This window comes from Strix uralensis, chromosome 13 (assembly GCF_047716275.1).
Source record: "Strix uralensis isolate ZFMK-TIS-50842 chromosome 13, bStrUra1, whole genome shotgun sequence".
Classification (NCBI taxonomy): domain Eukaryota; kingdom Metazoa; phylum Chordata; class Aves; order Strigiformes; family Strigidae; genus Strix; species Strix uralensis.
The window spans coordinates 19,907,317-19,935,229 of NC_133984.1; the positions used below are offsets into that span (position 1 = coordinate 19,907,317).

The following is a 27,913-nucleotide window of genomic DNA, read 5'->3' on the forward strand; positions in this document are numbered from 1 at the left end:
GTTTGGAGTAATGGGTTTCCTTTCGCTCTTGAGCTTATGTTAGTTTTACAAGTAAAGTTTGTTTTGCAACAAGATGTTACCTGGAAGTTTATGTATTAGAAATGTAGGAAAGAGGTCAGTGTCAGTGGGTTTAAAATACGGTTCAGTTGCATGGTTCATGTGGTCGCAGTACAATTAAAGCTGATTCACTGCAACGGGAAAAGTAAAACCTTCCATTTATCACAGTTAGTTTTGAAGGATTCAAGAGAAGCCTGAAAAAATGGTAGGTATAATTTAAAGGCAGTAAAAGCCACTAAAAAGAAAAACTGGATCAGATATTCCACCACATGTAGGAATTTTGGCTCACTAGGTTTGTTTAGGAAGTAAATAAAATCACTTAATGAGTGAATCCTATTAAAGATGTCTATGAAATGGAGAGTGTCTGAGAATATCTAACACTTAGAATTTGAGAATTGATACTGTAAATGCAGAAGAGGCAACTTGAACCTTACTTGGTTGAATTTGAGGTAGCTATGTCAAGGGTAAAATTGTTCCACTTACATGTAGCAAGATATGATCAATAAATTCTAAAAACTACACATTTCATCGGGTCTATTAATTTTAGGTAGTGTGTTTGCCTATTGATATATGCCTTTGTAGTCTTTTTCTTTGGTCATATTCTTGGTTGACTTTCAGGCTTACGGTTTTTCCAGCATTAAAAAAAGATTGAATTTAAAAGTCTCTGATATGTTACATGTTGGTATGTATGCACGTTCTAGCATTATATTGTAACTAAATGATTTAAAATAATGGGAGAAAATTTTTTAGGGAAAAATAATCTTTTATTAAACTGGCTGACATATGTTCATTTTTAAAGTGAAGGATCAAGAAAACTGTTTCAAAAGTTTTTGCTGAACAGAACATCAAAAGATCCCTTTTCATATTTCTACAATTCCTGTATTAAGCTTGATTGCATAGGTAGCATGTTGTAATTGTATCCTGTTGTATATGATAAATATCTCTACAGTTTGAGTAGGCTGTAGGGAAAAAAAAAGCTATGTGGAACTGCCTTGGAAAGAAAATGATAAATTGCGTATCTGTTAGTTGTTTTTTTTATGTATTGTAATTAGCAGAGGTGGATGGAAAAGTTTTGAGGGATAAGATTGGGATCAGATGGCAATGTACATTTTCCTCCAACAAGGAATTAAAGAATTCAAAACTGGTTTACAGGGGCAAGTAGTTAAGGTGAAAACACTTGGTTTATTTATTAAAGAATTAGTGTTTTGGGGATATAAAAGTAATGATATTCTAAAGAAATGGGATTGAGCAGGCCCAGTGTGCTCTATTTATTGCCTGCACATTTGCATTTACATTTACATGTAACTAGAAAAGGTGTATAAAACCCTTTAATTGGCACTAGCTGCTTCATGTTTTCACATTGCTATAAAACAAAGGTTCTTTTCTTTTAATTGCATTTCACAAGCTGCCTTTCACTATCTTGAAAAACTATATCTGTATCTAATATTTCTTTATTATTGTTTTGCTTTCAGTTGATGGTTGCATTGACTGGTCAGTGGATCTCAAGACATACATGGCTTTGGCAGGTGAACCAGTCCGAGTGAAATGTGCCCTTTTCTACAGCTATATCAGAACTAATTATAGCATGGCCCAAAGCACAGGTCTTAGGCTTATGTGGTACAAAAACAAAGGAGATTTAGAAGAACCCATTATATTTTCTGAAGTTAGGATGAGCAAGGATGAAGATTCAATATGGTTTCACTCGGTTGAGTTGCAAGACAGTGGTTTCTACACATGTGTTCTAAGGTGGGTATTGTGTTAAAGTCTAACTAAGAATGCATAGATTGTCTTGGTTAAAAAAAAATGTTTAAATTTAGCTCTCAGGATTGAGATATTCTTCCAGTTAATATATACTCATTTTTATTGTCATAATTGTATGTCACATGATGCTTTGTCTCAAAATTAGTTTCCCTAGTAATTGTAGTTACCTCTTCCAATAGCTGTAATTAAACATGTGCTTTCACTTAATTTCTTCTCTTTTTAAGTCCAACATTTGCAAATTCTCAATTTGCCATAAACCTTCAGAACTGGATACTTCTTAAATCATGATGTGTTTTGGTTAAGTAATGCTCTTTTTCAAGTCCTCTGAGTTATTCAAGAGTTAGACACAGTTTGAATATCTAATGGGGTTAGGCCATGGGGAGTTACAGTTCTGTCTGGCTTTGGAGAAATGTTTATTTTAATATACGGTTATGATTTGTTATAAATTTAAGCAGACCTTGTTTGGTAAGGCACTGAAATGCATGTCTCAGAAGTATTTTGGAACTGTTGGATGAGCCTTAAATTAAGCATGTGCTGGAGCTCGTGATTTCCATCATGTGGCAGTTGATGTCAGCTCTATGCTTAAAATGAGAGGATAAAAAAGGAGGACTCTTTAAGAATGAATGAATAAATATTCCTTAAATGATCCAGTTTTGAATTAAAAGGACTTTATGGATACTTTATATCAGTTTTAAACTATTTAGTTTCAGAGAAGGAAGCTTGCTTCATCCTTGTCTGCTGTTCCATACTGCAATTATACACAAGTCTGATGAATTTAATATCAAATATTTGAAGCAAAGTAACAGCACTGTTCAGAGCCCAGAATTTGCTCTCTCTCTGTCTCTGCTGTCTTGCTGCCTTGTCTTAGCTGCCTCAGTCCATTTTGATCCCGAAGAACACTACTAAAATCAAAAGCTGTGCTGTGGTGCATGGTGGTTTGTACTGGGGACTAATGCCCAGTTTAAGTATCGGATGCATCTGCCAAACTCAGTATTAAGTCTGTGTCGCAGCCTTTGGAGTTAATTATTCTTTTATTAGCTGCTCTGTCACAGATTTGGTGTAATGTGAACTTCACAATCTTGAAATGTTACAGGAAGATATTGATTTACATATTTCAGGGGAGCTATACTTTTCTCATATGAAATCACTGTGAAATTGTGATAATCAAATTACTAGTTTAATACTCTAAAAATTTTAATGTGAATACTATGTAAACAATGAAGTATTGGTGTTGGATCAAATTCTGGGACATACTGGGAAATTTCAAAACTCTGCTCATTTACATGATAAAGTAGTTTTGGTAACAAATGGGTGAGTTCTTAAATAATTCATGCATTCTCCTCATTTTCAGATGAAAACTGTATGGCATGCTTCTTGGAAGGCATTACAGAGCAATAAGATTTTCCTTGTCAATTACAGTTTTCATGCTTTGGCTAGAACTTTCTTATATAATTACAGATATTTTTGCCTTTTTCAGATTTATGTTGAAGTGCAGAATATTATATATGGTGGTTATACCTAAAAGACTGTATTTCTTCCTTAAGTGAATTAATTTTTTCCAAAAATTTGGTAATGTATCTTTGCTGTTATTGTTTATGAAATCATAGGCAGCTTAAAGTAGCTGAGGACATAGCAATTTATTTTAATTTCATTAAAATTGGGCTAGATATAATGTTCTGAAATATGATCACACTTTTGTGGTAGACTATCCACACCATTAACTGTGTACTTTCAGCTTTGTTAATCCTTTTTTTTTTTTTGAGGGTGATAAACAGATGTTTGTGTTTTAGTCATTAGCCAGAATCACCTGCTTTGTGAGAATTAAGAGGTCACAAATGAGAGCAGTAATTCTAGAATATGATTTTATTTTCTAGAAGCATTAACAATTTCTGTTACAAATGCCTTCTTTTGTAGATTGAATGGATAGAGAGTGATAGAGAGAACTCAGTGCAGTGGAAATGAAGAGGTGACCGTGTCCATCAGTGTGCAACACTGGGTCTAGGGTTGAATGCATAAGTGCTTTGGTTTGGTAGCTGAATTCAAAAAAACTGGGGAGGAAAATGCTTTTGATTCAAGATAAATGTAAAACTTTTGAAGTTTTTCTCAACAAAGAAGTTTTCATTTAGGTTCTCCAAGGGAAAATCAGAAGCAAATCAAATCTAAGTTGATGACTTTCTAGCCACTCCCCAAGGACGTGGGAAACCTTGGTGCAATTCCCTGTGCTGCCCAAAGGGTGAAAACCCACGTTTGTGTGTCCCAGTGGGCAGGGTGTGCTGCATTCAGCCACTTCAAGCCTCTTGTTGTAGAACTGTTCTGTCTGAAATTTGTACTTGTCTATGCAAAAGGGCGCAAAGCAGTGAGATGCTTGGGTGTGGTCCTAAGGCTAAGTGGGGGACGAGAAGTCCCTGTCCCATGAGAAGTTTATGGCTTGAAAGGAAGGACACACTTGAGCTGGGAACATCATCTCTGATAGAAGGGAACTAAACACCAAGGGGTTTTAGCAAGTCGTACATAAAGGATGTCACAGGCAATAGTGAGAGCTATGCTAATTCACTCTCCCCCAACTTGTTACTTTTTTCCCAGTCAAAACAATGTGTCAAATAAGCAAACTGTATGGGGAAAAATGACAACTACACATTTCACTGAATTTCCTATTTGTTGAAAACGTTCTTCACAATTCTAAAAAAAACCCATCCTGTTTTTCAAGAAGCTGCATTTTCTGGTTGCTCATGGGTGCTTGTAGGATCAAGGCATGAGTATCTTTGAAGCAGTTGGAAGGAATTCTTCAGAAGCTGCTTCAAATGGGTGGGTATGAGCAGGTGAAGGATAGACTGATATGACAGTGATTCGGAGATGGGTAAAAGTTAAATGTGTCAGTGAATTCTTTCTTGTACAGAATTGTCATTTCAATATTCATAATGTCTATTTTATAAACGAACCGATAATACTGAATAAAATTAAGGAATATTAAAGCAGCCTTAATGAAAGAGATTGCTTCTCCAGGCTGAAGAGGTCTGATACCATAATTTAAATATTGCCTCTCCTTTATTAACCACTTAGACATTGTTCCATAGGCAGGTGTGGGGGTGTGTGTATAATAGGAGGAAATTATTGTTGCATTAAAACTTACTTCTTTCTTTTCACAGTACATTTTGATGTTGAGCTGAAACTCAGATGCAACCCAAAGTGTAGTATTTTTCTTCAGTGTTAAGAATGGCTGTAATGTATTAAGGAGTCCTGATTTAAGAGTGCAGGGTTGAGCTGCATTAGTTAATCCATGTGAATTCCATGGATCTGCTTTGTTCTTGGGTACCTTTTCTGTTACAAATCAGGGATATTACTATGGGAAGATCCAGTGACATCCAAAAGGGATCCTGACTAATAGATAGATGTGTGTTTCATTACAGTTCCCAGATAAATGCTGGGACATTTTTGTATTGTGACTTTACTGCCCAATATGACAATGCTGTGTTCTGGAGGTCTCTTTGCAGTACAGGCCCTGGATATGCCCTTAATCTTCCAGTACCCACCAGTGCTACTTTCAGATAAAGCTGTCAGCATTTCTGTTACAGAGATTTGATATTCCAGGATTTTCACATCAGCACTCTGGATCATCTTCACTGAAGGAATCAGAGATGAGAGCACCAAAACCAAACACAGAAACTAAAACAAATCTAAATGCATAGGGTGGCCCTAAAGTTCTGAGTACGGAAGACAGTCATTTGCCAGATCCTGTGCTGCCTTTGCTCTCTGAACAAGTGTTTTTCTGTGTTAAAAGCCTCTGATTTTTAAAGAGGGAACAAGAACTGGGCCTACACAGATCTTCTTAACCTGGTGAAAAAAGAGAAGATGAGCTAGGGAACAAATCTCAGCAAAGTTTAGCTGTACCTTTGCCCTCAGCAAGGGGCTCCTTCAGCAAGGGAGCCCTTTCTTCTAACTGCGCCCAGCTCTGAAATATACTGAAGGTACTGAATAAATGCTTTATGAGTAAGATCAGTAAAACATTAGTGCATATTTGCTGTTAATTAACTGCTGGTGAAATAAAATAACTTAGTTCCATAATGTGAATCAGAAGGGTAGAAAGTCTGGGCCTTGAGAGGGTCCAGGTAAAGCGGGAGGTGGAGGTTTGTGGTCGCCAGATTGGCTGAGAGCGCTACACCTCGATTTTTATACAGGGTGCAGAATAACAAGGGAGTGAAGGCCTTGAATGCCTATGAGGCAATAAGCCTGCAGATCTTTAATACCAGGATTTGATGCCAGAGAACTGCCAACAAACCAAGTTAGGAAATCTGCGTATCCTTTTTCCCTTACTTTGTCCCTGTCTTCACAGTTCTTAATGGAGAGCAGCATTGCTATGGACATGCACAGAAGAATCAAGCCTTTGCCGAGTCATTGGTGAAATACTGAGATATTACTTTCTGAGCAGTAATAAAATAGACTGATAGTAGATTGTAAGCCTTCTGGCTTCTGAATGTCTGCGGAGTGCATGACCAGCAAATCAAAATCAGATTTAGACAGCCTGGAGGGTCTGTCAGTAAAACTTTGTTTGCAACATAACCTTTGTGCTCTCACTTCAGTGGGTGTTAGGTGGAGCTGAGGAACTTGTTTCAAATGCCTACAACCTGGACTGTAGTTTTTTTCACCCATCATCCCAGGAGAAGTTGCACCTCTTTCCTGAGTACTGAAAGTCTGGCTTCCAGGAGAAAGGAAAGAAGAGGTTTTTTGAGGTCCAAACAGATACCAAACAGAAAAGTTGTACTAAATCATGATGTGAAAATGTGTAGGGATAAGGTCGCTTTCTCTGCAGCCATCTCTCATGGTTCTTACAACTTGTGTTTTAATACAGTCATTCATTTTGTTGGCAATATCTTCTCATTGTTTCATTTTCAGGTGCTTTGGCTTTATTCAGTGCTCAACTGTTCATGACAAAGGTGATTTTGTGTCTCAAATACCTTTGAATGTAGTGTTGTAATTCCAGTTTAGTCATAGAATACCTCCTTCATATGCTTCACTGGCAAGTGCTTTTTTTTCCCCATAGACTTACTCTGAAAAGATCCAAAGTTGATACTTTCTAGTGAGCCAGTGTCTTCAATCCTTGGCTATGCAACAGGAGCACATCTAAGTAGCTGATGGATTACACATCTCATAGTTACCCCTCAGACTTGCACACTAGTACATGATCAGCGTTCATGGCTACACTGTCCCCGGCATGGCTGTAGAAGCCAGCTAAATTTCACAATTAGAGCAAGTGCATGGATTCAGCATGACATAGTCATCCCAGGCTCTGTATGACACTAACATTAAATGTCACGCATTAAAAGTGTGTGACATTTCTCACATTAAAAGTGACTGATTCTGTATAAACAAAATCCCTGTGATATATGGTATTCAATACTTGAATACAGTGTTAGAGCGGATATAATATAAAGTCAGCATGATTCATGATAAAATAAAATTTAACTTACTGAGATATAATGTTTTGGCATTATCAAAATGCAGAGGAAAGTAGAATCAAAATGCTTCTACTTTTCTATCAAAAATTGTGTAAAATCTGATGGTGCTTCTGCAAATCATTTTGATGACATTGTCTTTATTGAGAGAAATCAGCTCTATCTGTTCTTTTGACACACTCGCAGAAAAACAAAGATTTGTTTCTTTTCCCTGGTGATGTGCATATTTTTGCTCACTCACCATCTTCTCTAAAGCTTTAAAAGAGAAAATATCTATCCTCTGTCTTTCTGAAGCCTGTGTTTACTGTTGATGAGAAGCTGCAGGAACAGTCAGGGCTTCAAGCAGAAATGCCCACATTGCTCTGTGGTTGGAGAGCATCCAGTGACTTCCCTGTTGCAGCAGCATGCACAAGAATAAGAATATTGTGTGTCTTTCCATTTTCCTAATAGTAAAATCCCAGCTTTAGATACCTTTAAAACGACTGACATTACTTTCTAGTCCCTATGATTTGGCATAGCGAAAGCTCCATGTGCTGCAGTGCCTGCGGTGCCACTGGTCGCTTGTGGAAGAAGCGCCTTCACTGGTGGGCTTCAAACTTTGCCTGCCGGAGAGGAGGGGTGCAAAGTGAAGTGACTGCTTCCTCATGCAGTCAGCTTTGCATGCAGGAGACCTATTGCCGAGATGTTGTTCAGCCATCTCCTCTCCAACGTGACAAGGAGTTTTCATTTCCCTTTTTTTCTCCAAATAACAATGGAGGAGAATGTGCTTACCCAGTTCCACTCCTGTTGAAGCCCACATCAAGCCTGCTGTAACTGTAATGTGTCAGTAGATGATGTTGTATGTGTCCTGTGAGTGGACAGGCAAATAGAAGGTTTCCTAAGGAAATCCATCATGCCCAAAGTAGAAGGTGGCAGAACCACAGGGAGTTAAACTGGTAATTGGTAAGTGATCCTGGAGGATAATTTCTTCTTTTCAGGCACTTAAGGGAAGACACATCCAGGAGGACTCAGCTGCAGGACTCAAACAGCTCTCATTGCAAATTGGTATAAGGACATTCACTTCATGATTCTTCATGACAGCATTCCTTGTACACCTTATGAGATAATAATTGATCCACTGGCTTATGTGCTCGGTTGCCCATATTCAAACTGAGAGGGGCTTACTTTTCCTCATTGCATCTACAAAATAGGACTTACATGCATGAAGAAGGATGTACTCCACAGGTTGTACTCCCTGAGGCAACAAAATCAGTGAGGTTTAGCAGTGCAGACAAGTCTGGTGAGTATCCTGAACACAACTTTTGTTTTGTGTGCTAGGTGTCTGATAAAAAAAAAGCTTAGAGGAGTAGATACGCTAATGTGTGGTTTGGAAGAAATAAAGGAGAAGGTGTTCAGTGCTATGAGAAACAGGGTATTACAAATACAGAATTATTGGAAGGGGATTTCTTGATATTTTCCTGGGAGCACTTGTCCCTGTGCCTCAGATTTATGCCATTTGTAATGGGACTTTTCAGTAAGACTATAATTTAGCAGTAATACCCAGAGTTCTAATAGAGAATTATTAGGAAATAAATGAAAAGGGCTTACTCATTTGCAGTAGCAAACTTTAGGGCAACTTGCTGCCTTGTAATTCTTAAGGGCAAGGAAGAAATTTTCCCTGAGAGCAAACCAGCCAATTACAGGATTTCTTCTGCTGGAACAGGATGTACTGAAGCTGATAGAGACCAGATAGTTTATGAACTTAGGTGTGATATGCTGAGATAACTTGGTGTTCTTTTGGCTTCTGCATTTCTTCTGTGTTCTGTATTGTATTTTCATGTATTCGTTTCTAATAACTAATATTTTTGAAGACTTTTTTAAAAAACAAAACCAAGGAACACTGTTGACCTGTGTGATTCAACTTCAATGCTAGGAGGTTTTCTCTCTGTGCCTGAGTAGTCCCTGTTGAAATGACTGGTGATTTGTTTGGTTTTCAGTTGCTTCTGTCACAATGCAGAGGTCAGCAGGACCAGTGCATGTGTGTGTGAAGGCAACTAGAAAAGAAATAGCTCTTCCTGACCCATAACCATGTGCAAATCAGGCTGGCTGTCACTTAGTATTCTCAGAGAGACTTAAGCAACATGATATTAGAGATTATCCCTGAATTTTCAAATCACGGCCTTGCTGTTATGGGCTGTATCACTGTCTGTACTAGACACAGCCTGACATTTTTGTGTCACATTTCCCTCTTAATAAGGATGTTAGCTGAAGTCCAACTTTAATTTATACTTAGATCCTAAGCTTTGGTGAGAGAGACCCAACTGTGAGAAACTACCCCATTGCGAGATCTGAACATCTTTTCTTCTCTGTCCCAGTATGCAGGAAGCCTGAAAAATCCCTAAACAGGGCTAAACTCATGGTGAGGAGTACAGGTCTTGCTTTTAAGTTCCTCTGGTGAGAACTATATTCCTGATGGTTAACTTGAGGAGACATCCCTGGATATCTGTTTTTCAAGCTGTCATTAATGTGAGCCTTTTAAAATTACCTTTCAGTGACTGCTCAGGAGTTGTTTCTTTTGAATAGTGATGGTATAGCATTTCTTCATTGTCAGACATGGGCCTCTGGGACATCTAGTATGTTTTAGTCAAGCTCAAATTGTCATCTTGTTTCTAGTGAGTCTTGTATAGCGATCAAATCTTAGCAGAAAAGTAGTACAGAAAGAATAAAAATTCTTACAGAGTAATGGATTAGCTCAGCACAAATACTTTTTGTACTTGAAGGGAATGGGGCCTTGAATGTACCTCCATCTGGATTCTCAATGCAGGTCTCTGTTGGAGGATCAAAGAAAGTAAAGATGATGCAAGAACATTGGATTTGTAACATCATACTGTTTTAGCACTTCATTTTCTGAGATCATACATTCATGATGTGGTTTTCTTTTACCAGTAAAGCCTTGAAAACCAGTCAGACATTAAAGAAGAGGTAACATGGGATTAGGATTTCCCCTTATCGTGCATAGGAGTTGGTGTTAGAATTACGGTTATAACAGCAATGAGTGAGCAGAATATAAGACAGGAATGTTTGAAATTGTGCCAAGGCCAGGTACCACACACACAAGCTGCAGAATCACTGCACCTCTTGGCCTACCATTCAGGGAGCAACTACAGCAGTGCCAGCCATCTCTTGAATTGTTCCTCTTTGGGCATTGCTCTCTCACTTGACAAACTGATAAGAAGAAAAAATCCCAGAACACTGAAGGATCTGTGATTTGTAATCTCTGAGTGTGATTTACATCATAAGGTGGGAATTTGATCTTTTCCAGACAATGACCCCAAACATGTAGGAGTGGTGGTCACCGAGAAGTAAGTTAGCACTTGAATGAAACCTTGGAAGAGTAAGTAATAAACCATTTGTTTTTGGGAAAGATGTTACATCTATGTGATCTGAAAAAACCAACGATAATAAAGAACTCATTTTTCTTTAAACAGATCACCAAACCATGACCTCCCTGATCAGAAAGAAACAAGCTCAGATATCAGTGAAACTTCTTGGTAACTGTTATGTGAAGTGTAAGATTTAGACAGGAATAAATTTCTAAAATTCTCATGAAGAGGAGAACAATCAAATGCTCAATTAAGTCTGAAAGCTGATAACCTGGCACATTCTATAGCAGCTGGTAGTGGATCTGGTAGTACAGTAATTGCTGTGGACCTTCAGATGGACAAAGATGGTTGGTGGTGTAGTTATTGCTGTTATTGCTTTAACTCAGAACGAGCAAAGATGAATGTAAGGGTTGACCTATACAGTCCCGAAATCAGTATTTCAGTGAGCCAGTAAAAATGTCATTAAAACAACCAGACTGTTTAGGTACATTGGGAGGAATCTAAGTCTGAGCTGTGCTGTTCCCTGAGCACTACTTTGATAAATACACTTCCCAGTTTTTGGATCTACCACTATAGTCTTGGCTCTAAGACCAAAGTCTTACAATGTAATAAAAAGCTCAATACTTAATGAAAAATGAACGTACAAGAAAAAAAAAAAATTGCAAATCCTCTTGTATAAAAATGCAATTCAAATTCAGGGATTTTTTTGATCTAGTAGATATAAAATACTCAACCACTTTGCTGCCTCCTTCCTCTTTATAGGAAAATTAATAAATGGGGGGAAAGATTCTGTGCATACTGGAGACAAGATTTTTTTTACTAGACTCTTTTAACAAACTACCCTCACTTAGCAGAAACACAAATGCCAAAAAAGTTTTTTCCAAAGTTGTGAATAATTCCTCTAATTTGAATTCAGCCTTAGGGCTGATGAATTGTCTTGAATCCAAAACAAGATGAAAAATAATTTAGGATTGACACTTCAATTTCAAATATCCTTCTTATTCATTTCTTTCTATTCTCCCTTTTTCCCTCTCGTTCTTGCTTCGAAGTCAAGCCAAACTCAGAGTTTAGCTTGCTTTTGTTTTGAGACCTGTCAAACTCCCTTGGTTTTCCCTGTGGTTTTCTATTGGATTCTAAGCTGGCTTCAGTTTGTGGTTCAGAGCCAGTTCCAGGTGGCCTGGGGATTACAAATGTCTTGCCATCAGAACAGAGGAAACTGCTTTGTGAACTCTGGCAAAGCTAAACCCTTCTTCACATTTCCAGTCGAGATAGTCCTTTGAAATAGGGAATTACAAATCTTAGTTTCAGTGTAAAAACATAATACAATTTTTTTTCTTTGTACAGTGGAGTGATTCTTTCTTTTCTTCCCTCTTCCTGTTCCCCATATGACCACTGTTACCTTCTATAGAAATGGAATCCATTGGAAATCAACTCCTCTGAAAATGAATGGTTTGGAAACCTTTCAGAAAAGACAAGTATTAGAAGACCCATTTTCAGACTCAAAGCTTATTTCCTTTACATGTGGAAAATGGGCTGTCCACAGTCTGCCAGGTTCATTTTGGTTCCAGTTTTCTCTACTTTTATACAACTCTTCTTACCTGGCCTCACAATACTGAGATCACCACTGGAGGCGTTATGGCATCTTCCTCATCCACCTGGAAGATGCTTCCTTTTTATTCCTTTCAGCCACTTAATCTGACAGCAAAACCTGGGTTATCAGCTTTGCCACTGTTATCTATTGTTCTTCATGTGTTCCAGCTTTCCTCATTAAATCTGGTCTTATAACCATTCCTGCCAGTCTGCAAACTGCTGGGAGCACTGACCTCCCCCACCAAGCTCCATGACCATGTACTGCAAACAAAAGTGGATACTCCTTTTTATAATTCATAGACCCACTGTTTAGCTTTTAAAAGAAGAAAAGCAATAAATGTAGGATTCATGATAGCTAGTCTCCACACCTTTATTAAAAAAAATATTAAAAAAACCCCTTACCATAAACAATTAAATGCAGCTCATTAAGAAAAGCCCTTGTGGATACAGAGGTCCTGAAAACAATTGGAAAGAACTGGATCCCTCCCAGCACAGCAGCTCTAGGGGCTTCCTGAGGGACCTCTGTAGGTGAGTTCCCATCACCTCAGTGACCTGCATGGTGGCCAGCACCATAATATTCCTGTCTGTTTACCCAGGTGGTAAAAACAATGCTGTAGTGACCATCAGCTGCTTTGTGATCCCCTTCCTGAGTTCTCTCTCAAGCTGTCACCTTGTAGAGAGCCCCTTTATGCTCCAGACCCTGCAAGGGAGGGAAAACAGCATGTTCCCATGTGCCAATGAAACAAAATGCACGTTTTTCTGCAAATTACAGTTCAAATTACAAGGTTTTTTTCTGTGTAGGAAAATTTACAGGTTCATCTACTAATTCCCATATTGAATGAGCATGGTCAATTCCATGGCAATCTTCTGGTCAAACAAAGGGAATGTATGTTTTTAGGAAGCTCTGTCTCAGTATCTGAGCCAACAGAAAAATGGTAGCCATGGGAGTCTCCAAGAAAAAGTCAGCACAGACACATCACCTGCTCAGAAGACTGAGCGATGAAATCCATTCCAGCCATGGGAACAGCTTGCCTAGCCCAGGGAGGAATGGCTCACATCTACAAACTTCGGCTCCCAGACTTCTGCCTCAAAATTGAGAAAAACAGTGAGGCTGATCAAACTGCTGCTTCCTTTTGCACGTGTTATCCTGAACTGACTACCTTAAAGAAAGGCTGCTGCTTCAGTCACTGGAACTCCTGCAGAAGTTGCCCTTTTCTGAATTACCAGCAGTAGCACTAACATGAGTGGCTGGTGAAGAAGCATTCATAAAGCTTTTAAGTCTGTTGCTGTTGGCTTTGTGAGGGCTTTCTTCATCATGAGCCTGAGTAGATCTATTGTCTTGGACATGGAGTGTGAACAAAAGTGATAGTGCTCACCAGGCACTTGGTTTTCTCAATTCTACTCAATTCTAATTGTAACTAATGAAAAGAATACTACATTTTTAGGTCCTGGTTCCAGGGAGCATTTTAAATAGAAGTAGCCTCCAGCACTGTTCAAAATACAATCTAAATAATGCAAGATTGTTAGCAGAAAATACAGCACTATTAAATAACACCAAGTAATGGACAACTATTCAAAGTCATTATTCTTGATTAGCCTGGATCGTTATTACTGAGCACATGTGACCTTATTTGCACTCAGTAATACTTGTAGTCATTCAGGAAAGTTAAATAATCATTACTGATTAATTGCTATGAGTGGTTGTATCTATATTTTCTGAATTTATAGTGCTGTATTAGGAAGCATTGAAACTTTCCAAATATCTTTTGTTTTCTTCCTAACAAAAAAAGGTAACCCTTTTCAAAAGCAAGTAGCTTGGGAGAAAGTTGACTTATGTTCCCTAAATCATATAAGTATTTCTGAAAATCCCACCCACAATGATGCATTTTTTCAGTCCAGAGAACTTTTGCTTCAGGTAAAATAATAGGTTTTGTGCAGTTTGTGAGGATGAGACTTTTTTATAGCCTCTCAACTGAAACACTCCGTAGCAGTGTGCAAAGTGAGCCTTTCCACTCTGAGGTGAGGGACAGAGAAAATATCCACCAATTTTATCACATAAATGTACAAGTGGTATTTTGAAGAGAAGGGAGTAGGAAGGGGCAAGTCTGTGGTTCTGCCAAATGTGTAACACTGATGATGCTGAAAATGGGAGGTTTCTGAAGATTACCTGTTGATTTGCCTCGCAAATACCTCTTTCTGTAAATACCTGCTCATGGCACACCTTTGACAAGAAACCATTTGCACAGTGTTTTGTCATCGCTTGTTTAGCATGAAGCTTAGAGTTCTGATGAAGTGTCCCTATAGACTTTTTTATTCTCTTCCTAACTACAGGCTCACTTGACAGTGAATGTTGAAACGTTGGATAAGAAAAGATTTGTTATGGAGCATGCTGGATTTTTTTTTTTTTTTAATGAAAAGCATTGTCATAAGTCTAATTGGAGTGAGTAAGTAAGTGTCAGGGTTTGACTGATAGATCACTTTCTGGGTGTACAGGGCAGTTTTTGTCTGCTCTTGCCTCAGCTAAACCAGTTTGCAGCAGAGCTGCGATGGAAGAGGTGGTGGCAAAGCAGCAGTATCTCCTGCAAGAGCTCTCCACAACTCCCTTTGATACGAGTAACCGCCCAGCACTTCGGTTTTACTCCAGGCTTTTTTGGTTGTGGCACAGTCAATTAAAATGACAAAATGATGCATGATGGGAGGAAGAGCCTCATTATATTGTCACTTGTACTTTGTAGCTTGCCATCACACCTAATGAAGGGCAAAAGCTGACAGTCTGGGTTGCAAGGATCCTGTGCAAAGTGCAAATGTTTCAAAGTAACACCAGTTTGGGTTTTTTTTTATTGTGTGCCTGATAGCTCTGTTAAAGATGCAAGTCTGAAGAAATTTCATTTAATCCTGTTTTCATGATTGTGAGGCATTGGAGCTAGGCTGGTTGTGTTTATTCTACCCTGATATTAAGAAAAACTAGATGTAGCTCTCAATCTGCTTGCCTGGATCTAACTCTGTCGGGGTTCTTTGGTGACAGAGCAGGCAGTGGTTTCAAGTGCTACAGGACTACATTTTTCAAGATTTTAAGGCCAAAATGTGGCCATGTAACCACCCGTCTGACTTCTTGCACCCCTGCAGTGGGTGCCTGTGCCGCAGGGCCCCTCTGAGGGAGCTGAGGGGCTGCCCCAGGCTGGGCACAGCCGGTTCCGGCTGGTTCCGGCCCGTCCCAGCGGCCCCACCCAGGGCACGGCTGAGCCCCTCGGCGAGGCGGCGGCCGCCATTAGGAAAGGGCCCAACGCTGCCGGGCAGCCGGGGCTGAGGGGAAGAGAGTGAGAAACAGCCCCAAGACACCGAGGACGGGGCAGGAGGAGGGAGGAGGCGCTCCAGGCCCCGAGCAGAGGCTCCCCTGCGGCCATGGAGAGACCCCGGGGGAGCTGGTGTCCCTGGCCAGAGCTGCAGCTGTGGAGGGACCACGCTGGAGCGGGGGAACGTGTGAGGAGGAAGGAGCGGCTGAGAGGAGCCATTATGGACGGACCATGACCCCCCATCCCCACCCCCTGCACCACTTGGGGAGGGAGACGTAGAAGAGTAAAAAAAGGAGGTGAGGGGAACGCGTTGTAGCTTTTTTGTCTTTCTCACCATCCAAATGTATTTTAGTTTGCAATTAATTAAAATAATTTTTTCCAAGTTGAGTCTGTTTTGCCCATGACAGTAATTGGTAAGTGCCGTCCATGCCTTTATCTCAAACCGTGAGCTTTTTCATCTTATTTTCTCCTTCCCATCCTGTTGAGGGGGAGTGAGAGAGCAGCTGGGTGGGCGGCTGGCAGCTGGTCCAGGTCGACCCACCACAGTATCACATGCTTTGGGATTTATATAGCAGTTCCTTCAGGGGGAGGAATTCTTCCTGCATGATGTGCTTTAACATCCAGCACGTAACCCTTCTTCTCAAATGTATAGCACTGCATACTGGAGTGAAATCTCCTGAAGGTGGGAGAGAAAGAGGGAGAGGAGGAGTGCGTGTGACACGTAGAGGAAAGAGGACAGTGTATCCTGACCAACATTTGAGGTGCCAACAGGTTCCTGTGTTCATAGACTTGTGAGCTCGAAAGAGCTGCTGTGCTGGGTTAGATCACTTGTCAACAGAATTTCTACAGGGTTCTTCATAATAAATCAGAAATGAGCCTTTACGTTTTCTAAGTCCTTCGTGTTGGAAATCCACAGCATGACAGTCACTATTTGACTATGTCATTGAAGTGTTTGTGAAGATGAGAGCTTAACAAAGAAACTTACTGTGCTGAAACAAACATGGTAAAAATGAGATAGGATAAATGAAAACATCTTTCTGTCCCTGCAGAAACTCAACGTATTGCATGAAGGTGTCCATGTCCTTGACGGTAGCTGAGAATGAATCTGGGCTTTGCTATAACAGCAAGATCAGATATCTGGAAAAATCAGAAGTCACTAAGAGAAAGACAATCTCCTGTCCTGATATTGAGGATTACAAAACAGCCAGTCAAGAGCCGGATGTGGTGTGGTACAAGGTAACTATTGCTGTCTTATTGCTATTGTGCTGAAACTATACAAAACTTCCACTGTTTTTAGTCTGAGGCTCAGAGACGGCCTTTTCTGAGCCTGCAGTGGTTTGTGACTGGTCTGGAGGATGCTCTCTCAGTATTACAGAAGTAATACTAAAGTGCAGCAAAACTACCCAGCATAGCCATTGTCCAACAGAAATCAGCATCGATGAGGATGTTCTGTGCAAGAGATGATATGACTTCTCCAGCGGCAGTACCACATTCCCAAATCACTGTGCCTCTGTACCAGTTTCCATCTTGGGATGTCTTCCTACCTGATACTGTAGTAGAAACAAAGGGAGGCAACCTACAATGGAGCCAAAGGTGTATCAGCAACAGTAGTGCTACCCAGTTAATTTTTATGAAGTCTGTTGGGTAATTTCACCAAGGCTTGTTAATTTTTACCAAAGTCTGCTGGGTAATTTCACAGAGATGCATTTGCTTCTGCTGGGGTTTATTGAGTAATTTTACTGAGGTCTGTTAATTTTAACTGAGGTCTGTTAGATGCTTTTACTACTCGGCAGGTAACTCGGCTGGCTGTACCTTCTCCAAGGCCTGTCAAGTATCACACACCACTTTTAGCAGAAGATGTGTTTCTGTAGCTCCTCAGTAAAGCATCAGAATGACTAAAATGTGTCAGGTACCAAGACTGTAGCAACGTCTGGCAAATTTTACCAGTTGTCTGGACTTGGATCAAAGTCTGATATTTCAAAAGCCCTTGATTATGAGTTACTGCAAGAACCAATGGAGAAGAATAAAGAGCTGGCAGTCGGAGGGAACAAGAAATAGGTGGGCAAGAGGAAGAGCTCAGTGGGGTCCGTGGAAGATAGAATTTGTATTGTGGGGATAAAGGCAGAATGAGTTTAGGACAAACTTGGTTCGGGTAATGAAGACAGAAACATACAAACTAGTTAAATCCTAAATATTGAGTGCTTGATTTGCCAACTTTAATAATAACGTTCTTTAAAGATAGTTATTTTGTATGAAATAAGTAATATGTGCAGAGCTGCAGATTTTTTTCCTCTTTAGCAGGTTGCATCAGAAAAGAGCAATTATAAAAGTTGTCATCTTTTTCTCTTTTTTTAACAGAAATCTCACATATTCTATCTTATAGTAACAAAAAGTATGCCATAACCCACTGTTAGTATAAACAAAGCTTTTATTTCAGCCGTTGAAGCTGTTTTTCTCAGCATATGGGTGTATATCTTCAGTGCTGTTCATACATAAAATATGTATTCAGTGAAGTCTGAAACCTTGGAGAAAAGAGGTACCAGAGGGCTGGTTTTGCCCTTTCTACCTAGGTATTACTGAACAGCAAATCACTGAAGATCTCATTTGTTTGCAAGAACACATTGCAAAAATAGTCTGGCAGGAATAATCTTCAGCTGTCATGGAGCAGAAATCAGTCTAAGGAAGATGCATGTACAACCCCACATCAGTGATGCTTTGTGCTGACCCAGAAAGGGAGCGGAAGGGTCTTTGTTCCATATACCCACACGTGTTATCTGGGTTGTGCACACAGGTTGTGTGACACCAGGCTGGAGTGTGACAGCTGATTGACAGGTCGTCACCGTAGTGAAACTGAACAGAATTGATGTGGTTGGATGATAACAGTGAGACAATCAAAGTTGACAGCCTTTAGTCTGGCTTGGTAATGAAAAGAGACATTAGTGGAATAACCTACTACATATACCTCCTTATCCATAATTAACAAGAAAGTGCTATCGGTTCAGTTTGTAGATGACACGTATGTTATCTGGACCTGAGTTGGGAAGCTCAGTAACAAGAAATGTCAATATTGATGTTATGCAGAAGGTATATGTGTCAGGTTATCCCTTGAAACTTACTCCTCAAACAGGGTTTTGGAAAAATATTCTAGAGGGCATTATGGTACTAACTGTTAATAGACGTCTGCCTATTCAAAAGAGCACAAGTCGAGTTTCTAGAAAATATATAATTACTTCGATTTCAAAATAATATGATGAGTCTGGGGTAACCCCTATAAACTGCATTCTGGCCACTTTCTGAAGAAGCCCTGTTTCTAGCCACAGCACACTGAATCCTCAAGTTTTCCCCCTCTACCTTTGTGATTGAGTTTGACATGTACGTGAAGGTATGATCAGCCATCTTCTTGTGTAAATCTGCTCCAGAGGCACTGGGGGGCAATTCCTTTTCATTGTGCTGAAATATTTAGAGTGGATTTTCATCCAGGGGGAGAGCATAAGTTGTCAAAAATAGAAGAATAGATAAATATCAGGAAGTCCTCAAGATTCGTTCTTTATACCTTTAGCTGAAAAGAGAAATCCTTGTGTTCACAAGAACCTGCCAGTTTGGTGGTAGTTGGGGAGTTTGGACTTGTGTGTGATGAAATACCATCAGACAGGATGGTGCAAGCCCACCCTGTGCAGGACTTGCCCTGCCTTCCAAACGGCTTTTCTGTGTGGAGGGATTAATGAATCTGAGCCAGTAATTGCATCAATTTACAGGGAGTTAACTGTAATTTAAACATGCTCTTCAAATAATTATGCCTGAATAGATTTCCACGTGCACACCCGATAAGTAATGAAACATTTGCTGTGAGGATTTGTTTTAGCAGTAGTACGAACTTCACTTCTGGCTAGAATTACACTACATGAAATATTTATTTTTAAAGATTTCCACAATTAATGCTATTGATATACACACAGCTCTGTTACACCTGTTAGAACTGTTTTGACAAGAAGTATAAGGATTTTTTTTAAAATAAATACATGTGTCAAGACATGATTGAATGAATGGGATTTAACGGTAAGAGCAGTTTCATGAAAAATCAACTGGCAGAGGAAAGAGGTATATTACATCTAGAATGTGGAGTCTTAATCCATTTTCGCCATCTCTTCTACTACTGGGTTGAAGGAAGGGCTGTGAAAACAATCAAAATATCAGGTGAAGGACAGGTAGTTGTTATCTACCCTACAAAAAATAGAGTTGTTGAAGTGCTGCCACTTAAATTTAAAGGAAGATAAAAAGAAGCATAATATTAGGGGGAAAAACTCAAAAGCATTTAAGATGTCTAAGGAGAATAAATAAGCTAGAAAAAGAAACTCTCAGAGTCTTCTAGCAGGTAAACATGGTGCAAAAGCAGAAAAGAACAATTAATTGGTTAAACAAGCAACAGTGGTACAACTGAGCACTTACCTTTTGAGAGAAATTGGCAGACCTCTGACAGTAGAATCTAGATTTTCACAATATGAAGACTAGTTAGATTTTTGTTTAAATTGGTTTGTTTCTCAGCCATTTTTGTTGCTTAAAATACAAATGGCTATGATTTTCCAGCTTTTCCTCCTTTTAGCTTTTAGTTTTGTGTATTGAACTAGTCTGTGAAAAACAGGCAGACTAAAAGGGGCATTTTCAACATATGTTTAGAAAGCCTGCATAGTCAGTAGAAGAAAAATTAATTAGCTAAAATTTGGGAAGGGAGGGCTTATAAATCATGTTTAATATGAAGTGTTTTAAGTAGATACAAAAAGAAGGAATTAGGAAATTAGTGGTACAATTCCAACAGAACAAATCCTCTCTGTAAACCCCAATAGCACAAACATTGTGCTAAGTCCTTGATCTCTGTAGTAGTAAAGATGTCTCCCTTCTTATTACAAACATGTAGTATATAAAAATATGAAGCGTATGAAAATGTATCTTCTATCTCTTTGCTCCCATACTTTTTAAAATAAAATAGAGAGTATAAAACTGGTAACATACGATAAGGTCTTTCAGTGCTGCACTGAAAGGGTGCATATCTGAAATATGCTTACTTTGTGTATTCTGGGAATTGTATTCCTTCTAAATTAGGATTGAACAGAACTGAATCATATTCTTTGCCCAGTGTTCAGGTTTAGTTACTCCACGTAGGAGGTTGATGTACCTTTAAATAGGACTAAAAAATTGCGTGCAAATCAGAAAGGATTTAATGGCATTTTCCCGCTCAGATCTGTGTCCTGCCTGAGTCTCAAGCTATGTCAGTGCAATTTAGTAACAAAAATAAGCTGATTCTTCTTAGCACAGCAGACAGGATTGGGATTCTGATCACTCTCTGTCATCGTTGTTAACTTAAGTTCACATGCAAGACAAGGTTACACTTTCCTTACAACTATACTTTGGAAACAGAAAGATAACCTGAACACTCTGTTACCTGCAAGAGTACTGCACAGTTTCAGAATTAAAAATCTGACCACGTTGTAACTGAATTTGGCCTATTAGGGATAGGGATAAAAGCTTCAGTGCTCCATTTTCAAGTGCAAGGCCAACAGCTCACAGTCCCATCTTTTTATTTCTTTATTATTATGCTTTAATTTATAATCTGACATTGTGGATTTGGAATGTGTATGGAATCCCAGGAAAAATTATGTTTGTGTCATTCTGATCTCTTGCTGTCATACAATATATTTGCATGTTAATTTTCTTCTGTGGTTGTTTTCATAAGAGAAAGCTTTGTTCTGTTATGTTTGCTCTGACGCTGCTGTTGCAGATCTGAGCTTTTTACACAAATCTATGAAGGTGCTGAGCCTGATGTAACTGCTGCAAGATTGTTAGTTGCAATCTGAGAGTTTATTCCATGTTGCCACCTTGAGCGAGGGAATAGAGGGGCATTAAAGGTACTCGGGCCTTATGTTGCTTCGTGTGCTCTGGGCAGCTAGAGCCTCCAGAATTGATGGGAACACTGAGTGTTTTAGAGAATGGAGAAAAGCGTGATTTTGTTTGCAGGCAGAGCAAGTCATTGAGAGACAATAAATACATAATCTTAAGGTACCATTTTAAAGAGACAATGATCAGATTCTGACTGTGCTTTTAATTCAGAGCATTCCAAGAGGTATTTCAATCATGAGTACCACTGACATGAGTGCAAGGATACAACGTTAGGAAAGGGAGAGCCTCTTCTTGCACTGTATCACACACTATACAGGAGGACTGAAATGCTGTTCCAGTAGGACCACAGTTCATAGTGATGAACCTAAATCTGCCAAATAACAGCTAATGTCTGCCTGGCAAAGTCAGTGAGAGTTGCAGGCCATCAGCACTGTGTACTCCATCAGAAGACACACATGGGGGTGTTACTACAGTGATGGGAAAAGGCTGAATCAAAGCTCATCAGGTGCCAGAGAAAGAAACCAGGCTTCCTGAATTCTCTTGCTCACAAAACTGCTGTTGTTCTTCCTGTTTTCTTCTGTCGGTAGATGGTTCTAGCCTGAGACTGTGTGTAAAGTTTGCCTTCAGGCTAACTCTTAACAGATGCCCTTACTCCCTTCAAACAGAGATGCATTTTAATGGTCCATCCTAAAATAGAGGTCTTGGCAGTTGTTCACCATGAAAAAGAGAAGATACTTAACCATTGCTTCAGGGCACCACGTATTATACATGGCTGATGTGATACAGTGGGAATTACTGAACCTTAAAAACATTTCTGTTTAATCTCTGTCTTCAAATTAATTCCAGTTTCAGATCTCTATGCTTTCTGAAATTATATTTGAATTTGAATTGCAAAATATATTGAGATGGTTGTTTACTTATGTATAATACTGAAAATCTGATCAGGCAATGCTGTCTTATGTCATGCAAGCTGGGTAATTTTGGCAATGGGGTTTTTTTCTGCAGGAATGTAAGCCAAAAATGTGGAGAAGCATTGTAATTCAGAAGGGAAGTACTCTCTTAATACAAGAGGTCCAAGAAGAAGACGGAGGAAATTATACCTGTGAACTAAAGTATGAAGGCAAGCTTATACGAAGAACAGTTGAACTGAAGGTTACTGGTAAGAATCTTTGTTCTATGTCAATAGAAAAAAAATAAGCTTTGAAATAATAAGAAAAAGTGGTTTTCACATGTCAGTGGATCTGTTTGATAGAAGTCCAAAACAAATCCCAATCGCCAAGCAGTCCCAAACTAGGGGAAATTTGTATCAAGAGCTGATAAAATTTTGCAGAAGACTACTTCTACCTTTTGCTCTGTACAAAACCTGGACATGCTGGTTATAAAGCAAAAGGTAGAGCAGACCTAAGTCCTCCCTATATGCTGGAAGTAATTTAGACTTCAGTTTTGTCTTTGGTGCTAAAGAAAGGAAAGGTTGACTGAAGCTTTAAAACAGGTTTTGGTGACCTTTGTCCTAGAATAAAACACAGCCAAAAGAGACATCTTGAGTCTTTCTTCTTTTTTTGAGTGATTTTTCCGATTTTTAAAGCTTTGGTTTAATTTATGATGATCAACTTCTCTAGTCTAGTGTTTGTCTTTAGTGAAGAGTGTGGCACAACCTATTCCAGGAATGAAGTTCGGAACACTGGACTGTCAGAGGGAAAGTCAGCTGCTTCTCAGGAGGTCATACATTGTATGTTTCTGAGTCCATGTAGTAATCTACTAGAGAACAGTATTTTTCTGTCTCTTTTTGTCAGGTAGCAGAAATGAATGGATAAAATAGTATTTGCCTACCAATATATTCCTGATCCCTTTCCATTCCACTGTGCAGTATGACATCTATAATTATTATTTTCCGTCACTGTCTGTGGAACTTTGCAAGTATCTGAAAACAGTTGAGGTTTTTTTGGCCTTTCTCACAAAACCATATAAACAAATGGTTGGGTATTTTCGCATCTGTGTTTTGACATACTGATTAAAGTGGGATCCTACTTAAGCAGTGACAAGTAGAATTCTGCTTTCTTATATTAAACTTAATTAGTCCATATGATATTTCTAATATGTTCTTGAGATACAGTTCCTCCCTTTATTTCGAGTGAAATCCATTTTTCTATTCTTATCATTATTCCTCATTTTAAATGAGTTCATTTCCCTGTGTGTCAGATTCATCTATCATGTTACGCTTTGTTGTCCATTTTTGACCATGGACAGGTCTCTAAAGTATGGGTTTGACCTACCTGACCCCAGACTGTCAAATGAAGATATAATACCCGCTTGTGGATAGTTGCTCTCCTAGGCAGCATGCTGGTCTTCAAACAGAATATGAACTAAGTTTAACAAAGTGAAAATGAGATGCATCTAATTCAATTCCCCATGATATATATTCTTTAGATAACAGGTATTCTATGCTCTTCCTCTCATCATGACCTTTCTAGAACTTATGTGTTCTCTTCATTATTTGAACAGTGTGGTATGTTCATACTTCACAGTTTAATGAATTTGTCCTAAACTGACTATAGTATGTATTAAAGGTTTTTTTATTAAAATGTTTATGACCTGAATTACTAAAAATGTAAATATGGAATATGCAAGTGTTGTCCTTTTTGCAAAATGCTTGAGAATCAAGAGATTGTTACCCTTGTAATTCAGGGTGAAATTCATGTTAAATTAAATTTCCTTTAGTTTATAAAAGCACATATGTTAGTAAACACCTTTTTCGGATTTAAGTGTTTGGGAGACATGTGATGTTGTGTGTTTGCTGGTTGAACCTCTCTGGATATCTGGAACAGGCTAGTAAGTTTATGTAGATGATGACCTGAAAATACGGGTTAGAACTACGAATGTAATACATAGAACTATGTAAACGTATTATCTTACAGCTTGGTGATTCACCAGGTTTCTTTCTCCTGTTTTGTTTCAGTTTGTGAATTTCATATGCATGTGGGTTTAGATCTTTATGGGGGACAGGTCAAAGAAAACTCATACAACAAACAGGAGAGGATTACTTGTGTTTTGTGGCTGGCCATGTCAGGTGGGGGTCCTGAGGCAGATCAGATCACAGGCTGGGAGCAGGTACATGACATACTCAGGGACTTTGTTGAAGAATATGTCTCATGGGAGCCAGAAAGAAAACTACACACTGGTGTAATTTTTGGCACACTCAACCTGAGAGTTGGCTTTCCCTAGGGCTGGTGCAGATGTAGGTTGGAGGCACCTCTGGAGATCATCCTGCCCAACCCCCAGCTCAAGCAGAATCAGCTACAGCAGGCTGTCCAGGGCTGTGCCCAATCAGGTGTTGATTATCTCCAAGATACAGACTCCACAACATCTCTGGGCAAGACTGTCACAGTGTTCAACCACCCTCACAGTTGAAAAGATTTTTCTTATGTTTAAACAAAATTTCTGTTATTATAGTTTGTGTCCCCATTTTGCCTCTTATTCTTCCACTGAGCACCATTGAGAACAGTCTGGATCCATCTTCTTTACACCTTCCCACCAGATATTTATACACATGGATCAGATCCCCATGAGCCGCCTTTTCTACTGACCAACCCCCCCCAGCTCTCTCAGCCTCTTCTCATATGATAGATACTTCAGTCCTTTAATCATCTTTGTGGCCCTTCGCAGACTTGTTCCAGTATGCCCATGTCTTTCTTGCAGTAGGACTGGTAGTGCACTGGGCCACATTATTCACCTGTCTGAAAATTGAGTTCTCATCAAAATACTGTACCAGGAGGAGCTTGGGTAAGACCAGAGCTCAGACTGCTGAACCTGCTGGTCTTTATAAATCACTGTTAGCAAATACTGCTGAAGGCTCACCAGCAAAACTGTGGTAGAATTGTCTCTGCTAGCCTGCAATGCAGATGTGGAGAAAAGGATCTTGCCTACTGTTTTCTTCTGCAGGAACTTTCTAATGCTGTTTCTATTGCTGTTACTTATCAACGTGCCTGAATTGACATTTATTGGCAAGTGCCTGAGTTCCTCTAATAATACAGATTTTGAACAGTGAGACTCTGTTGGCCAGTGCTAGGAGCCATGGTAACCTGAAATTGTTATTAAAGAGTTATTCTGAAAGTGAAACAGGCAACTCCACATCACCCTCAAGCAAGGAGAGCTGCACTGCCATGGTGAGAGAGGAGCTTGGCTTAGATTCCCTGTAGTCTAACAGGCCTTCGCTGAAGTACACAATACTTGAAATACCAGTTAAGTCAATTAAGGTATTTCCTTTGTCTCTTGATTGTAAGACAAGGATCTTTCCTTTTCTTTTTTAACACTGCATCAGATCCGGTACATGAGGTTTTTAGTCCTTTCTGGAGATTCTGGTAGTTACATAAGTGGCAATATGAAATAACTGATATTCATAGGTAAATGCAGTATGAGCATCTAAAGAGTGAAACTTGAAATCAGAATAAATGCAGTGCTGATGTAACAGAAGTTGGAATAACTGAAAGCCTCAGGAAAATTTGAAGGTGCTGGAGCCAGAAGCACCATTTTAACTTGCTGTTGGAAAAGGTAATCAGAAGAGTTAATGATATCCAAGACTAATGCAGCAGCTTTACTGAAGATGTGATCCCACAAGGCAGCCTGATCAAAGTTAATTGCAGACAAGAGCAGTGGTGGACTATGTGAAGAATGACTATGCATTTGGTATTCATATTGGTGTTGCTTAAGCATTTATTTTAAGTAGTCTGCTAGGTGAGACTTTTAATTAGGGTCAAAGTCCATGTCTTATTAGTTAGTTATCCAGCGATTATATAAGTGAACTTCCAGTGAAGTCATTAGAGCTATTAGAAGGTGCTGCCTTAACTCCCTGTGCCAGTGTCAGGGCAGTTGCCTGAGTGGCTGTGGCTGTGTGAGGGAGCTACAAGCACAGCATGTGCCAGTCCCTGGGCATTGCTTTCCTCAGATCCAGTCTTGCCTTCTCACTTTAGCAAACCCAAACAGAAGATCTCAGTGGCTCAGTTAGGGGTAGAGGGGAAGTTCCTACTCTGTTTCTTCTTCCTGTGACTAAGCAATGACACAAGCTACTATGAGATAATTTGTAAGGAAAAATCTCTGGAGTCATAGATGGAAGCTGAAAGCTGTCAACACAATGCCTGGCCACAGTAAGAAAGGCAAAGAGGTGTGAATTGTGTTAGTAGATGAGCAGAACACAAAACAAACAGGTGAAATGGCATTTGTAGAAAGGGGTAGTTGGACTACACATGGAGTACTGTACATGACTGGCAGTGTTATCGTATGACTTCAATGGTTAAGGTACCGGCTAGTGTGGTTAAGATGGTAAAAGGCTTCAGAGTCTATAGCTCTTTGGGGTTGTAAGGAAAAGGCTTACAGCCTAGAATATATTTGAAAAATATTTTGACACAAGGTATTTATAGGGACAAAATACTGAGCTACAATATAGCACTAATGAGCAATGCCTAAATCTTGGTGTTTGGGTGCATTTAACAATAATAGCTTGTCAACAAAACAGCTTTTTCCTCACTAGTTCTTCATGGGTTTGTTATATTATGCAGACAGATGTGAAACAAGTCTTGTCAGCCTTTTCTGCTGAAGAAACACGACAGCATTATCTCTTAGCAAGTAACATGTAACCCTTAGTCTATGTACGTTGGAGGTTGGGAAAGGGTGACCCCCCCTGAGGAGGGACCAAGCCCCGCTCTCATGGGGTGGCCCAGGTATCCCCTGGCAGGGGGGCTATCTTGCAGGAATGTGCTTTTCATGGGAGAGGTTGCCTTGTTCTTTCCATTCACTGTGAAAAGAGGTGATTTGTGAACTTGTACTGGTGATTTTTTTTCCAGTTTGACAGCAGAAGGTGGTCACCTGACCAACTTCATAAACTGCTGGTGATGGATTGGAGGGACATGCAGGAATTACTGGACCACTCTGTCCAGCAGTCCTGTCCTCCAAGTTTCCTTCAACCTCTACTCTGTCATATTCTTCATAGGCTGCTAAAATTCCTGGCTGTTCCTAAAAGCCATTTATGCAGCAATATTTGTTTTGACCGTCGTATATGACAAATTATTCCACATGGCTACATGAATTGAATGATTCTGCCTGAATTCACACTTTGCTCATAGTTTTTCCATTAAATTCTTTCAAATCTCATTACGTTGCTCACTTTTCAAATTACACCTGCTGCCGTTGCTAGATTTTGTTTGTGTGTTTGGGACCCCTTTATTATCACAAGCAGTTGATGGTGATTTGCTATTGTTAAGCCAAGGGGGTGAGCTGGATTTAAAAATGCAAAGGATTAGTCATACTCTCCAGCAGCTCTGGGGACATACAGAGACGAGTTACCACAGAATAAGTGAGGATATGAGCTAGAAGTATGTCCACTATTTGGTGGTAGTTGCTTTTGTGTACATTTTTAATCCTCTGTAAACTTGGCATGCTGTTTTACATTATTTGTGGTGGAGTCTAGTGACACATTGGCAGGAATTAGTGGGTGCTGATCAGTACAAATTCACAC

The 27,913-nt window shown here is 39.5% G+C and overlaps 1 protein-coding gene across 2 annotated transcripts in view; it reads left to right on the forward strand.

The window, feature by feature from the left end:
- The window catches only part of IL1RAPL2 (interleukin 1 receptor accessory protein like 2), a 393,067-nt gene that overhangs the window by 199,240 nt on the left and 165,914 nt on the right, over window positions 1-27,913 (forward strand). For both annotated transcript variants that reach the window (XM_074882430.1, XM_074882431.1), the window contains exons 3-5: window positions 1,530-1,803; window positions 16,563-16,749; window positions 22,411-22,564. In XM_074882430.1, the coding sequence (XP_074738531.1) occupies window positions 1,530-1,803; window positions 16,563-16,749; window positions 22,411-22,564 (615 nt within the window). The remainder of the gene's footprint in view (window positions 1-1,529; window positions 1,804-16,562; window positions 16,750-22,410; window positions 22,565-27,913) is intronic.